The sequence below is a fragment of the Nannizzia gypsea genome, genomic scaffold (genome assembly GCF_000150975.2).
Source record: "Nannizzia gypsea CBS 118893 supercont1.7 genomic scaffold, whole genome shotgun sequence".
NCBI classification, from domain to species: Eukaryota; Fungi; Ascomycota; class Eurotiomycetes; order Onygenales; family Arthrodermataceae; genus Nannizzia; species Nannizzia gypsea.
This window is the reverse complement of record NW_003345195.1, coordinates 248,615-266,769: the sequence shown is the minus strand read 5'-3', so window position 1 is coordinate 266,769 and position 18,155 is coordinate 248,615. Positions and strand designations below refer to the sequence as shown.

The 18,155-nt window shown below is 45.7% G+C and overlaps 9 protein-coding genes across 9 annotated transcripts; 2 read left to right on the top strand and 7 right to left on the bottom strand.

Annotated features, from left to right (window-relative positions):
* Nucleotides 1-1,428: 1,428 nt before the first annotated feature.
* MGYG_07391 (hypothetical protein) lies at nucleotides 1,429-2,441 on the bottom strand (the record flags this gene model as incomplete). Its single annotated transcript, XM_003170099.1, has 6 exons — nucleotides 1,429-1,441; nucleotides 1,626-1,673; nucleotides 1,765-1,855; nucleotides 1,970-2,005; nucleotides 2,164-2,189; nucleotides 2,386-2,441. 6 exons carry the CDS (start codon nucleotides 2,439-2,441, stop codon nucleotides 1,429-1,431), a joined length of 270 nt encoding a protein of 89 aa, XP_003170147.1.
* A 788-nt stretch (nucleotides 2,442-3,229) lies between these two features.
* On the bottom strand, nucleotides 3,230-4,033 carry MGYG_07390 (GTP-binding protein EsdC; the record flags this gene model as incomplete). The annotated part of the gene is made up of 1 exon (XM_003170098.1): nucleotides 3,230-4,033. One exon carries the CDS (start codon nucleotides 4,031-4,033, stop codon nucleotides 3,230-3,232), a length of 804 nt encoding a protein of 267 aa, XP_003170146.1.
* A 1,917-nt stretch (nucleotides 4,034-5,950) lies between these two features.
* Nucleotides 5,951-6,253, bottom strand: MGYG_07389 (hypothetical protein; the record flags this gene model as incomplete). The annotated part of the gene is made up of 1 exon (XM_003170097.1): nucleotides 5,951-6,253. The coding sequence occupies one exon, from the start codon at nucleotides 6,251-6,253 to the stop codon at nucleotides 5,951-5,953; it is 303 nt and encodes a 100-aa protein (XP_003170145.1).
* A 1,277-nt stretch (nucleotides 6,254-7,530) lies between these two features.
* Nucleotides 7,531-11,391, bottom strand: MGYG_09151 (DNA-directed RNA polymerase; the record flags this gene model as incomplete). The annotated part of the gene is made up of 2 exons (XM_003170096.1): nucleotides 7,531-7,693; nucleotides 7,778-11,391. 2 exons carry the CDS (start codon nucleotides 11,389-11,391, stop codon nucleotides 7,531-7,533), a joined length of 3,777 nt encoding a protein of 1,258 aa, XP_003170144.1.
* An 827-nt stretch (nucleotides 11,392-12,218) lies between these two features.
* Nucleotides 12,219-12,665, bottom strand: MGYG_09150 (hypothetical protein; the record flags this gene model as incomplete). The annotated part of the gene is made up of 1 exon (XM_003170095.1): nucleotides 12,219-12,665. The coding sequence occupies one exon, from the start codon at nucleotides 12,663-12,665 to the stop codon at nucleotides 12,219-12,221; it is 447 nt and encodes a 148-aa protein (XP_003170143.1).
* Nucleotides 12,666-13,489: 824 nt separating this feature from the next.
* MGYG_07387 (hypothetical protein) lies at nucleotides 13,490-14,005 on the top strand (the record flags this gene model as incomplete). The annotated part of the gene is made up of 1 exon (XM_003170094.1): nucleotides 13,490-14,005. One exon carries the CDS (start codon nucleotides 13,490-13,492, stop codon nucleotides 14,003-14,005), a length of 516 nt encoding a protein of 171 aa, XP_003170142.1.
* Nucleotides 14,006-14,617: 612 nt separating this feature from the next.
* MGYG_07386 (hypothetical protein) lies at nucleotides 14,618-15,181 on the bottom strand (the record flags this gene model as incomplete). Its single annotated transcript, XM_003170093.1, has 1 exon — nucleotides 14,618-15,181. The coding sequence occupies one exon, from the start codon at nucleotides 15,179-15,181 to the stop codon at nucleotides 14,618-14,620; it is 564 nt and encodes a 187-aa protein (XP_003170141.1).
* Nucleotides 15,182-16,022: 841 nt separating this feature from the next.
* Nucleotides 16,023-16,532, top strand: MGYG_07385 (hypothetical protein; the record flags this gene model as incomplete). Its single annotated transcript, XM_003170092.1, has 1 exon — nucleotides 16,023-16,532. One exon carries the CDS (start codon nucleotides 16,023-16,025, stop codon nucleotides 16,530-16,532), a length of 510 nt encoding a protein of 169 aa, XP_003170140.1.
* A 583-nt stretch (nucleotides 16,533-17,115) lies between these two features.
* Nucleotides 17,116-17,682, bottom strand: MGYG_07384 (hypothetical protein; the record flags this gene model as incomplete). Its single annotated transcript, XM_003170091.1, has 1 exon — nucleotides 17,116-17,682. One exon carries the CDS (start codon nucleotides 17,680-17,682, stop codon nucleotides 17,116-17,118), a length of 567 nt encoding a protein of 188 aa, XP_003170139.1.
* Nucleotides 17,683-18,155: the final 473 nt, after the last annotated feature.

Below are 18,155 nucleotides of genomic sequence, written 5' to 3'. Positions count from 1 at the left end.
TTGAGACCTTGTCTTTTCTCTCCTCTCCTCCAGACAATCATTCTCCTATAGATCAACATCTACCTCTCTCGTTTTGTCATTGCTCTTTTGTTGCTACTCGGTTCTAATATTTTCTTCTAGCCAAGCACGTCTATTTCATTGCTTGCTCCTCTCGCTTGCCGTCCTGTTTGTTCGTGGGTAACTGGTTTATCATAGAGCAAACGGAGCCTTACTTTATAACTACAGGGCATATTCTTCTCTGCGGCCTATTTAATTTTCTCTTATTCCTCTCCCAATACCAGGGCTGTTGCAGAGCATCATCCCAAACCATCCGGACGCAACTACCGACAAAACACACCTTTATCCAAATCGACCACTATCAAGATCCCATTTACAGTCGCGGGATCACTGCTGTCTTCGACAAGACTACAACTTTACATCATTTACGCATAAAAATGTGTTACCAACTGCTGGAGCTCTTCTCGGTCTGCCGCTGTCTACACCATCGCCACGCGATTGATCCATGTCAAGCATACGGCCAGCGAGGCCATGTTGTCCAGGAGAAAGTAGTCCTGGTTGGCTATACCTGCCCGAAGCATTCCGTTCAGCAATGTGGTACCCCCGGATACCCTCGAAGTTCAAAGCTCAGACCCGATTCAGGGTATTCTTCTAGTGGAAAGGGTCTCTATCGGTAGGAGGTAGACAATTCCCTTTGGCTCTTGTTTCCCCGCCATTTTGTGAAGAGACACAAGATATGAGGTATGATTTGTTCCATTTTTTTCGGTTTATACGAGACTTGGATAGCAAGGAACATCACTAGCTCACTATCATTGTTTTGCGGGAAACCCTTTTATTTTTCTTTTGTAACAGTCACTGTATCTTGGGGGATATGAAGACAAGTGTTCTACAGCCAGTATAAACTAGTTTATCGTTGCTAACATTTTTAACAACGGGCAGGACACGAACGGCTCCTAGTTACAACCACCCCGTGCACAATAGCGCTGGACGCTTTTGTGTATTTTGCTCTGGGTACCGCCACACTCTTCGCACCTGATTTCCCTAGTGGAAACGAACCCTTACGATTTGCATGATATAGCCTAGACAGCTATGAGCTATGATCGAACGAGCGGAATGACGAAACGGGAAAGCAGAATTTATGACAATCGCAGGGCGATTCAAATGACAATAATTCATTATCAAATGTCCGGGATCCCAATTATTAATGGGAAATAGGATATGCTTGAAGGAGTCCTTCTGTGATGGACCTACACATATCATGTAACTAAATCAGAATAATCTTTTCGCAGTGGCTGATCACTTTGTAGAACTAATTGCGTTATTCCTTTCTTCTTTCAAGGGGCGTTCAATAAAATATACCATGTTCAGTGCGATCAAAATGCAGTATAGACCAGTTATATGATACTCATCTCACTACCAGCGGATAACAGCTCAAAGACCTTGCCTGTTATTGAACGTCGAATTAAAACTATTAGGCTGATATTCACGAAGGCCATCAACGTTCCAACGGTTTTACTGCTTGAGGATTATGGGGAACTGCAGGGCATCATCGACTGAGAATGCACAGCTGCAGTGCCGCTACGGAAAGCAGCTCAATTTCCACTCTTTCTTCAAAGGCGCCAACGTACGGAGAACCTATGAGAGAGGCATCTTCAGCCAACGAAGGAGGAGATAACCTATTCCATATACATTTACTGGAGAATAAGCAGACACAACTCGGAGGAGTATTCATGGGGACTATAGAAAAAGCAAGTTCGGACTGAATACGCATGTTTGAAAGCAGCAGAAAGCAAGCCGACTTCGATATTGTTGTTCAGGTGTGCGACCTTCATAACCTTGCTCGGAAAATGATTAGTTACTGAATGGTTAGATGGGTTGGGGAATGGTAAAGAGAATCGTCCATATGTCTTCTAGGTGAAGACAATTCAATCTTCCTTGCACAATGTGAACATTATTATATCTTATATCTTACTTTCTTCCGCGGTATCCGGCCCGGCAGCACGTGAAGCTGTAACTTATTCATTTCTAGAAGATGTTAGTTTAAAGCAGGTATAGAAGGTCGAGGTTAAAGCCGGCTATAACTAGTGGTTACAAATGAACCCCCCCCCCCCCCTCCCATAATCAAATTATTGCAGCTAGGCGGTTTTTTGGGGGGTTTGAGCTTACCAGACACAGCGGAATCTCCAAAAGCCCTGATTAAATTCAGTTTGCACGGTTGGGGTTTGTTTGCTATCCTGGCTCGTGAACTGGAGTAGCCAGTGGGCCGTTATGACGGACTTTCCGAACGGGAAACGGAAAGTGTTTGTTAGGGAGAGGCCGGGTTTGCTATGAATGAATGTGCCGGGTTGAATATAAACTACCTTACTCCGTACTTAAGCTATATTTCACATTCTCATTGAAAAGACAACATAAAACCAAATATCCTTCCTTCCCCTTCCTTTCATATTACCGATTTCGAATTTAGGAACTCCGAAAATCAAATGAGTGGTGCATATTTCCCATTCACCTCCCCGTACTCTCATACCCCAACAAAGATATCATGTTATTCATTCTTCGTAAAAAAAGTAACCGGAAAGGATCATAAACAAATGACATGACTTCGTAACTAGTGCTTGTCCTCTTTTCATTAAATCATACACAAAACGAAGGTGCTGTTTCCCGGCATCCCTTTGGGTAAGACAAATATATATTGGCAAGGAGAGGTGCACATGCTTTGGCGGTGATGGACCTATGGACCTTAACGTGTAAGGAAGAATCCGTTGTCAATGGTGCAGCAACCTCTTAGCAAGAGGTTGCGCGGGGAGGTAGCCCTTCCGACTGGAAGAAGGAGATATATTTTCATAAGCCCCTTCGTTTCCAAGCAGTAAGTATTGACAAGATGGCTGCATGGACGGAGAGAGGATCTCCTTCAACAAAGCAAAAAGGTTTGAACCCCTTGGCTTCGACTCCCGTGGCGTGGGTTTGGCGTGAAGTCCGCCAACGGGAGGAGAAGAGGGCAGTTTGTCATTGGTGTCGCCCCAACCAAGCGCCCTGTGAAGAGAAGAAATAAAGGAGAGCAATCGAGGTCAAGGTGATAAGACAATGTCAAAGCGAGTGACACAAAAGCAAATTGCGTTGAAGAAGATGAAATTTGAATAGAAAATGGCTTCTCATCCATCATTTCCTATGGTAGGTGTGAAGATGCTTGACATGACACCTCGTCCCCTTATATGTGAAACTTTGAGCTGGCCATTTACCTGCGGACAGCGATGTTCTGGCGGCGAAGCTGGGTACGGACATGCTTGTATTCTTCGTCGGAGCTGCATGCCTCGTCAGAGTCATCAGAGGAGTCGGACAGGGTGTTGTAGCCACATCGGCGGCCACCACAGTCGATCTTGACCTTCTCTCCGCTGCGAGTAATTCCGAATCTTTGACAGCTGCATGCTGAGTCAAGGTCGCTGAATGAAGAGACAGAAGATGGAGAGGTGTTGTTGGAGCGGGAGGAGAGGGAAGATCCTGATGACGATGGTGGGGATGAAGAGATGTCAGAGTCGTCGTCTGAGAGGTCGGTAGTTCTGAATCTTGCGGTCAGAGCGTCGACAGTTGGCAGATCTTGGTAGTTGGCCTCTCGGATCTGGCGCGAAGCGTATGGCTTAGAGGGACGTGGATGCAAAATTCTGGATGGAGACAGGGCACGTCCGACTGGAACATCAACGCTGTCGCGGCGGGGCTTGGAGGTGGGAGCCGACTTGGTGGAAGGCGTACGGGGAACGTCGAGGATGTTCAATTTGCGTCCGGTGGTTGGCTCGACGGTGAATTCGGCTGCGGGATCATGGGAGACATGGTAGCCATCCATGATGTAGTAGTACCAGTAGCGAGAGCCGGGGTGAAGCATGGTAGTCTGGAAGCGGAATGCTCCCTGCCACGAGCCAGGCTTGGACTTGGAGGAAAGGGGAAGCTGGCCGGCATAGTTGTCCCAGGAACCCAAAAGATGGACGGTCTTCACATTGGAGGATGTGCGAAGGGAGAAGTTGAGCTGGATAGCAGTAGAAGACATGATGCTTTGTCGAGGGTGTTGTGTATATTTTTGTGTGGTTTTCTAAGGTGTTTATGTTCGAAGTTTGATGTCTTTTTATACCGGATAAAAAGGCGATCGGGGAATTAAAGGGCGGATTGGTCGGTCAAAAATTATTAAATATTATAGAATGAAGGTTGAAGAATGTTCGGCACGTTTGAGTCGTTGAATAGACGGAGGTAGCTAACCAGAGCTTCCTTGAGGCGTCAAATCAAAAAGCAGTTGAAACAAAAGTGCGTTGAAAAAAACCACGTAGGTGAAGGGTTGTTTGAGAAAAAATCACACGAGCTATTATCGAAATCGATTCAAATTGCCGGACCAGCGACAACGAAGTAGATAACGGATGAAGTTGTATATTAAGAGTGCACAAAAAAAGGGTATAAAAGTAATTATGCAGGAGAAGAGACCAGCTCTATAGAATTCTTAATATAGGAATAGCTCGAGGACGAAAAGAGAACAAAATTAAGGGGATGGGGGACGAAGAAGAGAAGAGAGGAAGAGAAGAGAAGAGAGAGGAGCAGAACTGGGCGTGGAGTTGGACGGTGTTTATATCTTCTTGCAGACGGGATTTTCGAACCTGGCAGGCGACAAAGGCCCGGGCGGTGGGGAGGGTGCGGGTGGGGCCCTAAGAATAGACGGCGGGTAGAGACCACCGCTTATTGGTTATGGAGCTGTGGGTCCCGAAAGCTGGATAAAGGATCAGCCAATCAAATGCCGTATAAGCGAGGATCGTGCACTGGGACTAAGCCCGATCAGGAGTTATGGGTCCCATCACACTGCATAACACTGCATGTAGCCAATGAGTGCTCCCGGCGGTTGATGCCGGTTGTATTTTTAGTAGCACAAGAGGGGCAGGTACCTTGCCGCAGAGATCTGGTGGTGGAGTACCTGCTGTGGATGCAGAAGTAACAACCAACACCACACAGAGTGACCACACCACACACCATGCCGGCTTCGTGCCGCCTTTGCCTGCCACGTCCCCGTCACACACCTTAGACACTTGTTGCAGCCCTGAGCCAACATGAAGGACCATCCCAACGGTTGCTTCTCTCCAATAATGCAACAGAGTCAGGGTCGCCCCTTTTCACCTTGCAGCGAGTAGCGAAACAGGTAGGTAGCTTAGCTGGTCAAGTCGCTGGAGAGCTTTCAGTAACAGGGACCCCAGAGGAGCTAGTGCTTGCGCTCTTGCATACCTCTCTCGTCTTCCTGATCCCTTTGAAGTTTGTTCTGGTGGGCCGGTGCATCCACGACGGCCATACTCAAGCATGTGTGCTGAGTAGTTCCCTGTAGGCATGGGCAGCCAACGAATTCTACTGATCATCCGGGCGAAAGAGTGCAGGATAACAGGGACAGGGTCCCTGTCTGTCATTGGTGGCATGGTTGGATCAGAAAATTAATATCACACCGAGCTGCACTGCGGCTCCAAACACGGTATAGCTCAAGTGGTGCGGCATAAAATCACGTTCAGACCCGCCACCTTGAGAGTGAACGGATGCCAGTGTTTCTATTACAGGGGATAACCCAGAGAATGGTATATTGTTTTCGTGCTGATCGATGTTGAGCCATTTCCATGTAGGATCAGTTATGATTCATAACCAAAACAAACATACCTTTATGATGTAACACCCAGGAAAAAGGTTCGCAAGACAGGTCCTCCCGCCTGTTCGGTCTACTCCCTTTGGCACAATCACCTCCGTTTGTTCTCAATATGTGCTGGCTTCGTGCATGGAAAGAGTTCAAAAGCAAAGGATAGCTTCGCTCCGCTAGCAGCCATCCCTAGCCCGTTGACGAAGCGAAAACCGTTCGTATAGTTACCTGTTTAACTAGGTAGAGCACACTCTACCGATATGCATACCTATGAGTGCGATATTTCACCGGTTAATGGTTAAACTTAATCTCTCAGCTGGTCATGAGTCCAGCTTGGGCGCATAAAAAGTAGTTGAATACGTATCCCAAAGTTAGCAGAGCGGCGGAACCCCGTATATTGACAGATTGGAGGACGGAAATCGGAGTGCAGATATTGAAATGAACTAGCAGAGGGGATGCGTTGATGGGCAGGCCGTTCATTTTGCTTTCGCTTTGGGGGGAGAGCCAATCGTTGATTTGGCCCCCAAATTTCTTGAGCCTTGTCAGGTCAATTGACCCAACACCAAAATCAACAGCTCCACCTGCATATCGAGAAACTTCCCGGAGAGACTTCATGGCCTATGTGTGTATTCCTTGTTTGTGCCGTGCAATCTCGAATAACTTAACGAAAACTCGATCCGAGCTGTGCCAATTGACGGTCCTTCTGTTCCTTCATGACGATTCTTGCCCATTGAGGGGTATATTGTATTGCATATCCCCAGCATCATCCTCATAAACCTGGAATAGGCTACTTGGTATAGCAGAGCAAGAAGGCTCAGTATTTATTCTAAAGATCATCGATCTGATTTCCGATGATCAGTTTTAGCCAGTGGTCCACGTCATAATCTCCGGTGATTATTTATCTCATTATCAACCGGTGGCCACAGTTGATGTGAGTGGTTTACTGCAGCCATATTCGTTCTCTCCATGGTCACTAGAGAGAAACTTCGAGGGTTCCTCTCGTCCGTCAATTCATCGCTCCCATCCTCGGTGTCGACTAAAGGATAAAGCCACCGGCCTATCATCGTTACTTTCGAGCACTGCCTGCATGGCAGAGCGGCACATCATGCAGAAAGGAAGGATGCAAGGGTGACATGCGCATGTCCAGTGCGATATATTCACATGGCACCATCTGGTTACCAGCAGTGGATGAGAAGAACACTCTGTTAGCTAAAATCTCTCTGCTTCTCAAGCGGCTTCTTTGTGTTGACTCCTTGATCAAAAAATCAATGTGATAATCACAGATGTGTTGTAACACGCAGAATTCAAACCATCCTACCAACCTACCTAGCTGGTTACGCGTCCAGCCAGAACCGACCCACGTGACCGGTTATCTTCCTAATGTTCTCTCAAAGGGGAATAAATTGCACGGATTATTTTCTCGTCTGAAAGTAGTGCTTGAACCCAAGGACTCAAAGTCCAAGGCCTATACGCCATAGCTACATAACTCTAACGGAACTCTGGAAATTCTTATTGAGTCTAATTTGTTCACTAAATAACTAAGAGCAAACAAGGACTATACGGATTTTTATTTTCGAGAACTTGCGCCTATCCTTTCCATCCACGCGGTAGAAGTATCGATTTGCAAGACAGATTAACGGAAACTCGCAGAGCCATGCCATGAGAAAGATATTATTGAAGTAGTTGAGTAGGCACACGCCTAGGAAACGGAAGAACAAAAATGGGAGAAGGCAGTTTGTGTAAGACAAGGAAGAGAAGAGAAGGGTCATATCGGAAGGAAAACGAGGCCCGAAGTTCCGCAGTCCTGTGATGAGGAGAAGTAAGTACTGATGGCTGGTCGAGGGAATGCAAAGCGGAGGGAAGTGACTTTTTCTGGAAAGTAAATCGCCGTCTTATCGAATCGATACTCCAGATCGTTTGGTGTACATGCGCGCCGCAATATTCATGGATGCCAATTCCTGGAATAAGAGCTTGGCGGCATACGGTATATGCACCTGTGAAATCTTGTTCTTGTTTCTGCAAGCTCGGCATTCGAAATCACCCTTCTTGACTTTGCTGTATATTTTTATCTTATGTTAGCCGGCTCTTGCAGCGTTTATCATTGCGGATTGTATGATCAGGGGGATTAGAGGAACTCACGCAATGGGGGTCATCAATCCACAAATATCACAGATGTGTACTCGGAATGGATCAGACACATCAAATAATCTCTCCTTCAAAAATGAACTGGCTCCATGTGCAATCATGCAGTCACGTTCCATCTCTCCGAATCGCAAGCCACCATCCCTAGCACGACCTTCCACCGGCTGTCGAGTTAGAATCTGTGTCGGGCCACGGGCACGAGCGTGAATCTTATCATCTACCATGTGTCGCAAACGCTGATAGTATGTGGGACCCAGGAATACCTGAGCAACCAGCTTTCTTCCCGTGTGTCCATTGTACATCACTTCAAATCCACGTGATTGATAGCCATGTTCGCGAAGCAAACTTGATACCGAGTCGACAGTAACGTCGGTGAAAGGAGTGGCATCACCTTCATATCCACGTAGCGAGGAGACTTTACTCAGTTGACACTCGATCAAATGGGCAATTGTCATTCGAGATGGGATGGCGTGGGGGTTGATAATTAAATCGGGGGTGACACCTTCTCTAGTAAATGGCATGTCCTCGTGCCGGTATGTTATACCAATGGTACCTTTTTGACCGTGTCGAGAGGCGAACTTGTCGCCAATCTGGGGAATCTTTGTGGTTCTCATCCGCACCTTCACAAACTTCAGGTCATCGTTACTTGTGGAGACAAGTACCTGATCAACAATACCACTTTCTGTGCTCCTAAGAGGAGTTGAAACATCCAGTTTAGTATGTTGCTTCGTTCGCTGACCAAGTTCCTCGGCTTCAGGTGCTAAAGGTGACGTCTTCCCTATGATGATATCTTCACCAGACACACGAACACCGGGTGACACAATCCCATCATCGTCAACTTTGTCGTACGTTCCATGTTTCATCCTAAGAGTATCTGATCTCATGGGCTTTTCAAATCGCTCAACGACTGTCAACCCGATCATCTTCTCAGAATCAGTGTATGTTCGGTAGAACAAACTCCGGAATAAGCCACGATCGATACTGCTTTGGTTCATAATGACGGAATCTTCTTGGTTATAGCCTGAGTAGCAAGCTATAGCCACAATAGCATTCTGGCCTGCAGGAAGTTCACGGAACTTGAGGAACTCCATGGACCGAGTCGTAGCAAGAGGTTTTTGGGGGTAATATAGAATATTCGCCATTGTCTCCATACGTTGCTCGAAGTTTGTGAGGAAAACGCCCATAGCTTGTTTACCCATAGCAGATTGGTATGTATTACGTGGGGATTGGTTGTGGTCGGGGAAGGGAATAATACTGGCACAAATGCCTAATATCATACTCGGATGAATCTCGCAGTGAGTCCAAGTATGAGCCTTTTGGCTAAGATTTGACTTCACACGTCGGTTACGGTCTGTCGTATCCTCTTCAGGCATGCCATAGCCAGCTTGGTATTGCTTCGATGCTTCTAGGTCCTCAGGTGTCATGACGATCATAATAGTCTCCTCTTCTTCCGCATCGACATATTCAATGACTCCAGATTTAACGAGTCCATCCCAGCCAAAATGTCTCTCTCTTCGCTCTTCCGGATCAAGGTCTGCCGGAAGTTCTTTGTCTGCTTCAAGTTTATGAATATGTTCTTTGACAAGAACAAGAGACCCGCTGTTTTCGCTCTTTGGATCGTTATCGACCACAAAGAGAGGTCGACATACACGTCCGGCATCGGTGAATATTTTGAACTCGCGATCTCGAATATCCCAAACCAAACTAACCTCATGGGAAATCATGTTTCGCCGCCTTAGCGACTGGACTGTTCCCACAAGGTGCGCCGGATCTCTATGTACACCCACCCATACACCGTTCACAAATACCTTTGTCGAATTCGGCGAGACTTGGGGTTCGAATTCTTCCAGGACTTCCATGTTTCGCTGAATCATGAAATCGATAATGGGTTCGCTTGGAGTACCGACGGTGATGCAGCACATGAGAGCCAAATTCTTGACAAGACCACAAGCCTGACCTTCAGGTGTTTCGGCAGGGCAAACAAGACCCCAATGGGTATTATGAAGCTGTCGCGGCTTGGCAATTTTTCCGTCTCTGCCAATAGGCGTGTTTGTTCGTCGAAGATGGGAAAGTGTAGAGGCGTATGTGTAGCGGTTAAGAACCTGTGAGACACCAGCCTTTGAGCTGGCAGCCTTCTTTTGCTCACCCCAATTTCCTGTAGCAAGCGCATATTTAAGACCACCGGTAAGGGTGCTAGCCTTGACACCAATGTTCAGGTAAAGCTGTCTACCAGTTTCAACACACCGCTGGACATATTTGTAAAGGTCTTTGGTGAGTCTCATAAATAGAACTCTGAACAAGTTTGCCAGCAAAGGTCCGGCCAAATCGAGACGCTTCTTTCCAAAATGATCTCGGTCATCGACATCACGGCGTCCAAGTGCACATTGAAGAAGACGGTGAACCATGTAGCCCAAAAAGAAGGCTTTTCTAGTTTCACTACCTTCGCTCTGCGAGATATGAGGTAGGAATTCCTTTTGAATGATGTCCCTCGCATATCGTACTCGCTTCTCCTGGTTCATGCTCATCGGAGAGGATCCTCTCTTACTTATAAAGTCAAGAGCAACTTCACGGTCCTGAATAACGAATCCCTCTTCAATACAAGGCTTGAGCATTTCCAACATGGGTGTGTCATTTCGGTCGTAGCAAATATGGTTCAAGATATCCTCATCAGACACCACACCAAGCGCACGGAATACGACGACAATTGGGATATCGGTCTTGATATAAGGAAGTGTCGACCTGATTGTTGGACCGAATCCACCCTTGGCACTGTCTCCTTTGGAAAAGAGTTTGATAGATAGCTGAGAGAGAATCCTAGAACCTTTTTCAACAGCACTTCGGATTTCGGCGACGTAGGGTGTTGGGCTTGGAGGAGCCTTCTTAAAGACTTGTACGATGTTTCCAGCACTCCGTTCCTGTGCAATCAAAACTTTCTCACTTCCATTGATGACGAAGTAACCGCCTGAATCATATGGGCACTCATTCCAGTTGTAGAGCGCTTGCTCACCAAGGTCTTTGAGGATGCAGTATTTTGACTTGAGCATGATGGGCATCTTTCCAATAAAAATGTTCTCCTCTTCCGCTTCGTCTTCCATTGTTGGCTTACGTTCCCAGTGCAGATACGTTCCTCGGTTCCGCCTTTCTTCATCGCCCTTTTCCTCAATTTCTTCCTCCTCTTCGTCTCTTTCCGATAGTAGACGTTCCCGCCCTTCCATAATCTTTTTCGAGATACCAAGGTAGAGAGGGCTCGCATAGGTGAGATTTCGTAGACGGGCTTCCTGCGGCAACATGATGCTGGTCGCGCCGTCTCCTTCCGTCATAGAGGGGCGAGCCAACATAACCGTACCAAATTTAAGCTCGTAACGGCGTAAAACAACGGGGTCATGTTCATCGTCGCTAGGAGGTACTGTTTGATCGAGTGTCACTTGGCCCTGCTCTTCTACCAGCTCTTGCATAGTAGTCGAGATAAACTCGTCGAAAGAGTCTAACTGCTGAGAGACCAAACCCTTGGACTCAAAAAAGGCTGAAATTACCGTCCAGCAGTCTTCAGATGTTATTCCCTCCTCCGTCTCGTAGTAGACATCGTCCCCATATTCGTCTGCGTATTCCATAATGGCGGTGCGTTGCTGATCAGAAACTGCGTGCGCGACAGGTTCACCAATCCGATCCCCAGAGGGATCTAAACTGAGCAGCCAGATATCAACAGAAGGTAAAAGCTGCCCACATCAATGTAGATTCATTCACTTCCACACCGGTGAAAACGTGGTGTTGTATTAGTGACGGATTTGAGGTTGCGCGGGTGAAGAAGCTCTCTCAAGCAACAGAGACCTCGTTGAGCCGCCACTGAAATTCCCGTTTCTGGCCAAGCCTCCCAAAACGCGCCTGTATCACATGATATCACGTGGACCTAGAGCAGTTTTCTTGGGTGATTTTGTAAACAATTATTTACGTAATAGTCACGTGAATAGGAATACTCTTGATTAGTAATATAGATCAATACTGGCGAATTTTGAGATCACGTCCTATCTACTTTACTGTCTCAATCGGCTATTCCTGGATACCCTCCCCCCAACGTTTGTTACGTATGCGTCAATTCAATAGCTATGGACATGAAACTTATATTATTGATTACCCACCCGATTGATTGCATAATAACAGGCTGATAATTCAAATGGATATCGACAATACAACAGTGAAGAAACAATGAGGCCTAGATGAACTTGATATACAACCTCCGATGCTATCACATTAATGAGCTGTCTGACGTATCTGATCGTCTTGATCATCGAGTTTGATGGCGACAAACACCGCCGATGCAGTAGTCCACCACGACATCATACCACAATAATATAAATCAACATCCAACTTTCGATACCAAGAGAGACCTGCGTTCATAAAGTTGAAAGAACAACAGTGCCAAAGCGGACCACGACAGTGGTCAGTCAGCAATTTTTGTGAAACGGAAACGTTGATTCGGCGCACGGGTGTATGGTCGAAGTCGCAGCTGTGTAAAAGTAGGCGAATAATCTTGGGTGGTCCATGTGAAGTTGCCGTCGGCCGCAGAATTGCCTATGGTAACGATATAATGATATTCTCCCTCTTCTTCTAACCGATATATCGTTGGAATCTGGCTGTAATCCGCATAAAAGCCCTCTCTATACGCGATGACATTGAGATACCAGCTGCCCTGATGGATAACGTGCCAATTTTTCCCATAATCCGGGGAAACCTGGCTGACAGTCCAATTTTGACGTTCTTCTCTCCCAACGACACCGCCTCCATAGTTGTTAAGATAGAGCCCTGCAGGGGTTGTGATGTAGTACTGGGCTGCAAAAGTACTGGCCGCGAAGGCGCAAAGGAGAACTGCTAACGATATAATACGCATCATAGAGATCAAGGAATCGTGAAAAGGATAATTGTGGTACTGAGTTTTTAGTAGAATGAATGGGTTGAAAGAGGTGGGATTACATACATATATAACTAGGGATATATGGCTATGACAATCAGAAGGGTATATCCGTACCCAGGCCCGTTGGTATACATACCGGCCCACGGTTATGCTATAGATTGTGTTATCTTCGGGCCAAATAATTCCTCAGCTATGCGAACCAACCCTTTGAAATCGCTGCGATATGGCAAAGCCGGCATCTAACATATCGACTTGAATTACCGGCATAATTCCCCACTTTTTCCCGCCTGGTTCCCCCTGATCATCGCGGACGGTTCACCTCCCCCCGAGCAGGGTGCATCTGCATGTCCCTGGCTATGAAATATCTCTTGGCGTAAGCTTGCAATCTCAACTTCTTCATGCTACCTCTAGTATTTACGGAAGTACAGGCCTCCCCTCTCCTTTTCCCTCGTCGTTCTTAATATAAAAATAAGGCGAAAAAAACTATTTCTGGGCGTAAGCTTACTATCTCTACCTCTATGATAGTTCTCGTATTGACAAGATGGCTTGCCGTGTCTATCCAGCTTCGGCAATGCAAGATACTTCATTTTGCACGGTATCTCCGGTTATTTGAAGTCATAGTTATAGCCCAGGAACAACATCAACCTACAATATGCGCATGTGCACAGCAACTCTGAATTGCCGAAATAAGCAGATTTGTCTCCTCCATATAACCTGGAATTGCTGGCTTCACTTTCGTCTTACTTGAGACACCACTCAACTCTTGACCATTCTCGCATCGTTTCAGCTTTACCAATACAATGCGTGTTGTCTCTTTCCTTTTGATTAGCCTTCTGGCTGGTCTAGCTCCAGCAGTACTTTTCAACGGTTCTTTCTCCATTTTTGATGATTACAGCGGCAGTGCGTTGACTGTCGGTACAACTGGTCCGCTTAAAGGACTTGTTGAAGTTCGGCCCAATACCATAGACCCGTGGCTTATCGAGACGATTCCTGGTATCGACTCGACTACTGGCACTACAGCGATCATACGGCACGCTGCCACTAATCTATATCTCGGCTTCCGAAACATCGAAAGCGGCGAAACTGCCATATTCACCGACGAGTATCCTGCTATAGTTCAATTTGAACCTCGCGGGAATCTTCGTTTCCGGGCTGAGCTACCTACTTCGAACAGCCTTTACTTAAGATGGGTCGTCGAAAAATTCAGTACCTTGGACAACCGCCTGGTTTTGAGATTGCGTACTAGTTCTGCGAAGCCGGAGGGAAGAACATACTTCACTGTGCTTGGAACGCCGAATGCAACACTTCATGAATGAGGCAAAGGTACAACAATATGGGCAACGACGGTTTTGTCACGAAATCACAACCGAACAGAGTATTGTTATTAGGAAGACATATCGACTTGGGGATGACATGTAACTACTAAAAAATACTCATATCAGCAGCATTACCCCTACTCTATCCTGGGGCTCTGCTTTAGCTGTGAAGGCCTGTCGCACAATTGCTCAAGAAAGAAAATGGCGAGGAAGTGGAGGAAGAGTAATTTACTTACAGTTCACCATAGTCAACTAATCGGCAGTTAGCCGGGAACCTTTTTCTTAACACACAAACTAGATTGTTAATTTGCTAGCAAGCTCCCTTGAAGTTTAGTTGAGCTTTCTAGAGTCATAATCAGCCTCCGCTAGGTAACCACCTAGTACATTCCTAAGTACACACCCAACTACTTGTCTAGTGCGGGTGCAGCTCCATCTACTTTACCAGCAACTACTCACAAGTTATAGTTTATCTGCCCAAACATCAAGAACCATAGCAGCCAACTAACTTGTATTGAAGCATCCAGCAAAAAAGGGGTAACTATTGATTAAAATACAAGTGTGTTGACATGTTGGCTGACTGAGCAATATCTTTCATCAAACCCCTACACATGTCTAGTTATCCTGTATTGCGGCCTTCTTCAGAACAAATCTCTGCCTGGCGTTTCCTGACTCCGGTTTTCGTAACTTGAGAACTTTGCGTGGATCACGATCACTGTATGCTTCCACAGTCCACATAAGAGGGCCGGTGTCGGACTCCATAAAGGTAGTAGTGAAATTGAATATGAGATTTGGAGTTAACACAGCGTTGAAGAATGTTGCAGTATATTCGCTGAAGGTAGCAACTGCTCCGTCCTTGAGTTCCGGGAAATGTATGTATTTGCTGCTGTTTTTATAGCCAACGATATGCACTAGATTCGAAATATGCTCAATAGACCATTGGAAGTCGTTATTGCCCTTGATCTCGACGACTCCGCCAGCGCCAGGGGCGAAGGAATCATGGTTGAGGTCGTCAAGAATAGTGTAGTTGCTTTTCAAGGACACCGTTTTATAGACATAGTTTGTTGGTGGCAAAATAGCTGATTTGTCGATTGAGGTAGGATTTTTGGAACGAATTTGAATCCGAGCATGTCCGAGGGATGATAGGAAGCAGAGTATCAATATATAAAAAAAGTGCATTTTCAATAAGTCAGTTTCGTAGCCAAATAACGTGTAGATTGTAGTTGAAAGTCCGTGTTTTTTTTTTTTTTGCTTTGCAAGACAGAAGTTAAGAGCAGAGGGAAAAGGATGAGGTTTAAGAGTCCACTATTGCCATGTCCTAAAAATTCTTCTTTACAGGATTTACAAGTTCGAAGAGGGGAAGGTCTTCTAATGCATAAATTGTGTCTTTACGATAACTACCCAGTCACTAGCATTGAGCAGGGTAATGATGCTTACTGGCCAAGTATCCTATCAATTTCTTGGATAGACACGGCTATTTTTTCCCCCTGATATTCTAGTAAGTAACGCGAAGCAAACCGATGTTGACTACTATTTTGAGAGCTGCTCCGAATTGTTCCCCCATAGTTAACAGATTCAAACCGGAACTAAAATCTCACTACACTTGCAATTAGAGGTTGCAGTGAAAAAGTTGCCAAGAATGTCACCCTTAACTAGGGGGCCCTTGTAACGTGAAAATGCCCGTAATAGTCCCTCATCATCCTTGTAACTAGGATCTATAGATACTCCCTGTTCCTTGTAGTAAGCATAGATGAGCTTGGCATATCAACGGGTTGCTAATAGCTATTTATTCAACTTCTCTTGACGGTCAATGGACATTAGACTTATCTGGTTGGTAAACCCGGGTAGATCCGCATACGGCTATACCCCCCGACTCAAACAAAGATGCATAGGATCTTGCTCTGTTCCCTTATAGATAAAAGGCATCGCTATCTTCATCTTCTGTCATCCCCATGATCAAATACTCTAACAACCATTCTATACAACCTCCATTAAGCGGATCCAAATCGCTTCCAGAAATATGCACGTTGCATCGTTAGTTATTGCTCTCTATGCCTTCGCGGCGAATGTCTCAGCCCAGAAACATCCAGACTACTACACGGTCATCAAAAATCTGCAGAATGGGTTGAATGTCACGCTCAATGGCACAAGGCGCTCTGTCGAGTTTGGTGCCGGAAGCCCTTGCCGCTATTGGAAGTCTTACGATGCTGGCAATACTAAAAACTGGAGGTATTATGGTATCGCCGGTTCCGGTTACTATGTATATCTTCGATACCTCAAATACCTCTCTGGTGCAATTGCACAAGCAGACACGACGGCTCCATCGCTGTTTCGCCTCGAAAACGATGAGCATGCATCCTACATTATTAGCCTTGAAACCGACGCTACTGGCCAAAAACTCGCCTGGACTGCCGAAACCAACGCCACCGACCCTCGTGGGAACATGATCGTGAAACTACGTCCATACGACCGTAGTGACAACCAGAAATTCGCTCTTACCGAAGAGTATATAAACCCAGATGATTGTTAGCTATAGTTCTGGAGACTGGTGAATGTACCGCGAAAGGGTAGAATGCATGAACTTAGTTGTGGTGGAGACGTTGGAGAACTCGCACTTAACTCCATGGCTTTCGGGTATGATGTCATAGCTAACTAGGTAGTTAGTTGCTTTTTTTAACTTAAATATACACAACTCAAACTCAACGTGCATGGGCGAATCGATGTATGAAATATATGAGATATACGGAGTATGTAAATACCTAATCTCTCTTACGGGACGTGTTTTCCTACTTATTTTTCTCACTTTGTGCTTCTCTCTGTACCGTTTAGCCACATTTTGTATCTCCACGGGCCGTGGGATAGCTGCATCAATCTATGTCTGGAATTACAATACTTTCGTTCCCTTCTGCGAGCCACCGAGAAGGTATTAGATACGGAATCATTTGTATGTGGTCTTTAATATTTTAACTGTTTGAACGCGAAGCAAGGATAGAGACGTGATGAGAGAATGGTTAACTAGCTAGTACACAAAATTCTGACATCAGATTGATAGAGTCGTCCTTGAGAAAATGGGAAAGCAAGACATAGAGCTACCCAGCTATTGCAAACTCAATTCAAGCCACCGGCGGCAAATTAGACAACATATCGATTGGGTCTCCGGGTTCTTGTGTTATCGTGAACTTTTGGCTCGATGAGCGCGAGTAAGGCCGCAATTTCAAGAGGAAGTTCTCACTCGTGGTGGAATTGTTTTCGATAGTCCAGGCTAGTCTTCTATTCGGGTCTGAAGGTTCAAGTGACACTATATAGTAGGTGTCGCCGACTTTTTCGATCTCAAATAGTGATGGATGGTATGCGTAATAATTCCCTCCTCGTGAATATGTTGTTGCGGCTTGGCCAGATATATAGTTCTCAAACCGAATCCACCAAGTTGACCGCTGCAGCTCCTTTTGAGCTGACGACCTAAAACAGTGCCAGTTTTTGACACCCTGAGAAACTGGGACATCAATCCAATGTCTGCTAAAGCTACCACTCTGGAACCCGACTTCCCCCGTTTCGATATCGCGTGTAAGATTTAACCCGTATTCTTTACTTGTGATAAGTGTATAGAGCGGTTGGGGTGGTGTCGCGGCGGAAATCCTTGCCACAAAGGCGCAAAGGGCCACAACTAGTAAAATTTGCATCGTGGGTAGAGAAGTAGTAAACTGGGTTGAATAAAGAATTGATCCAGATGTATAGGGATCAGATATGAAGGACACATGTGCCTTTATACCCGCGTTGTGTTGAGAGTCGACCTACTTACCGTGTATATCCAGAAATGATTCAAATACCCCCTGTTCATCCTTCAGTTTAGCATTATTCCCCATGTTGAAGTTAAATTATCCCTGTTTACAAAGTGATGTTTGTAGATAAGAAATTAGAGTCGAAAGTAATCCACATCCCTTGATATTATTATATACTTCAAAACACAGCTGCAAGTAAGATTTTAGTTTCTTAGTTCTTCAAAGCAGGGGTTGATATTTATCCCTAGATATCCATATTCCGGCTGGATACTGACCGCATCTCGGTTAGAAGTATTCGTCGGATAGAAATGGAACGAACGAATATCCGAGTCCTCAATGTCAGCTTGCAATTTTTCATGGAATATAGCAGGGTG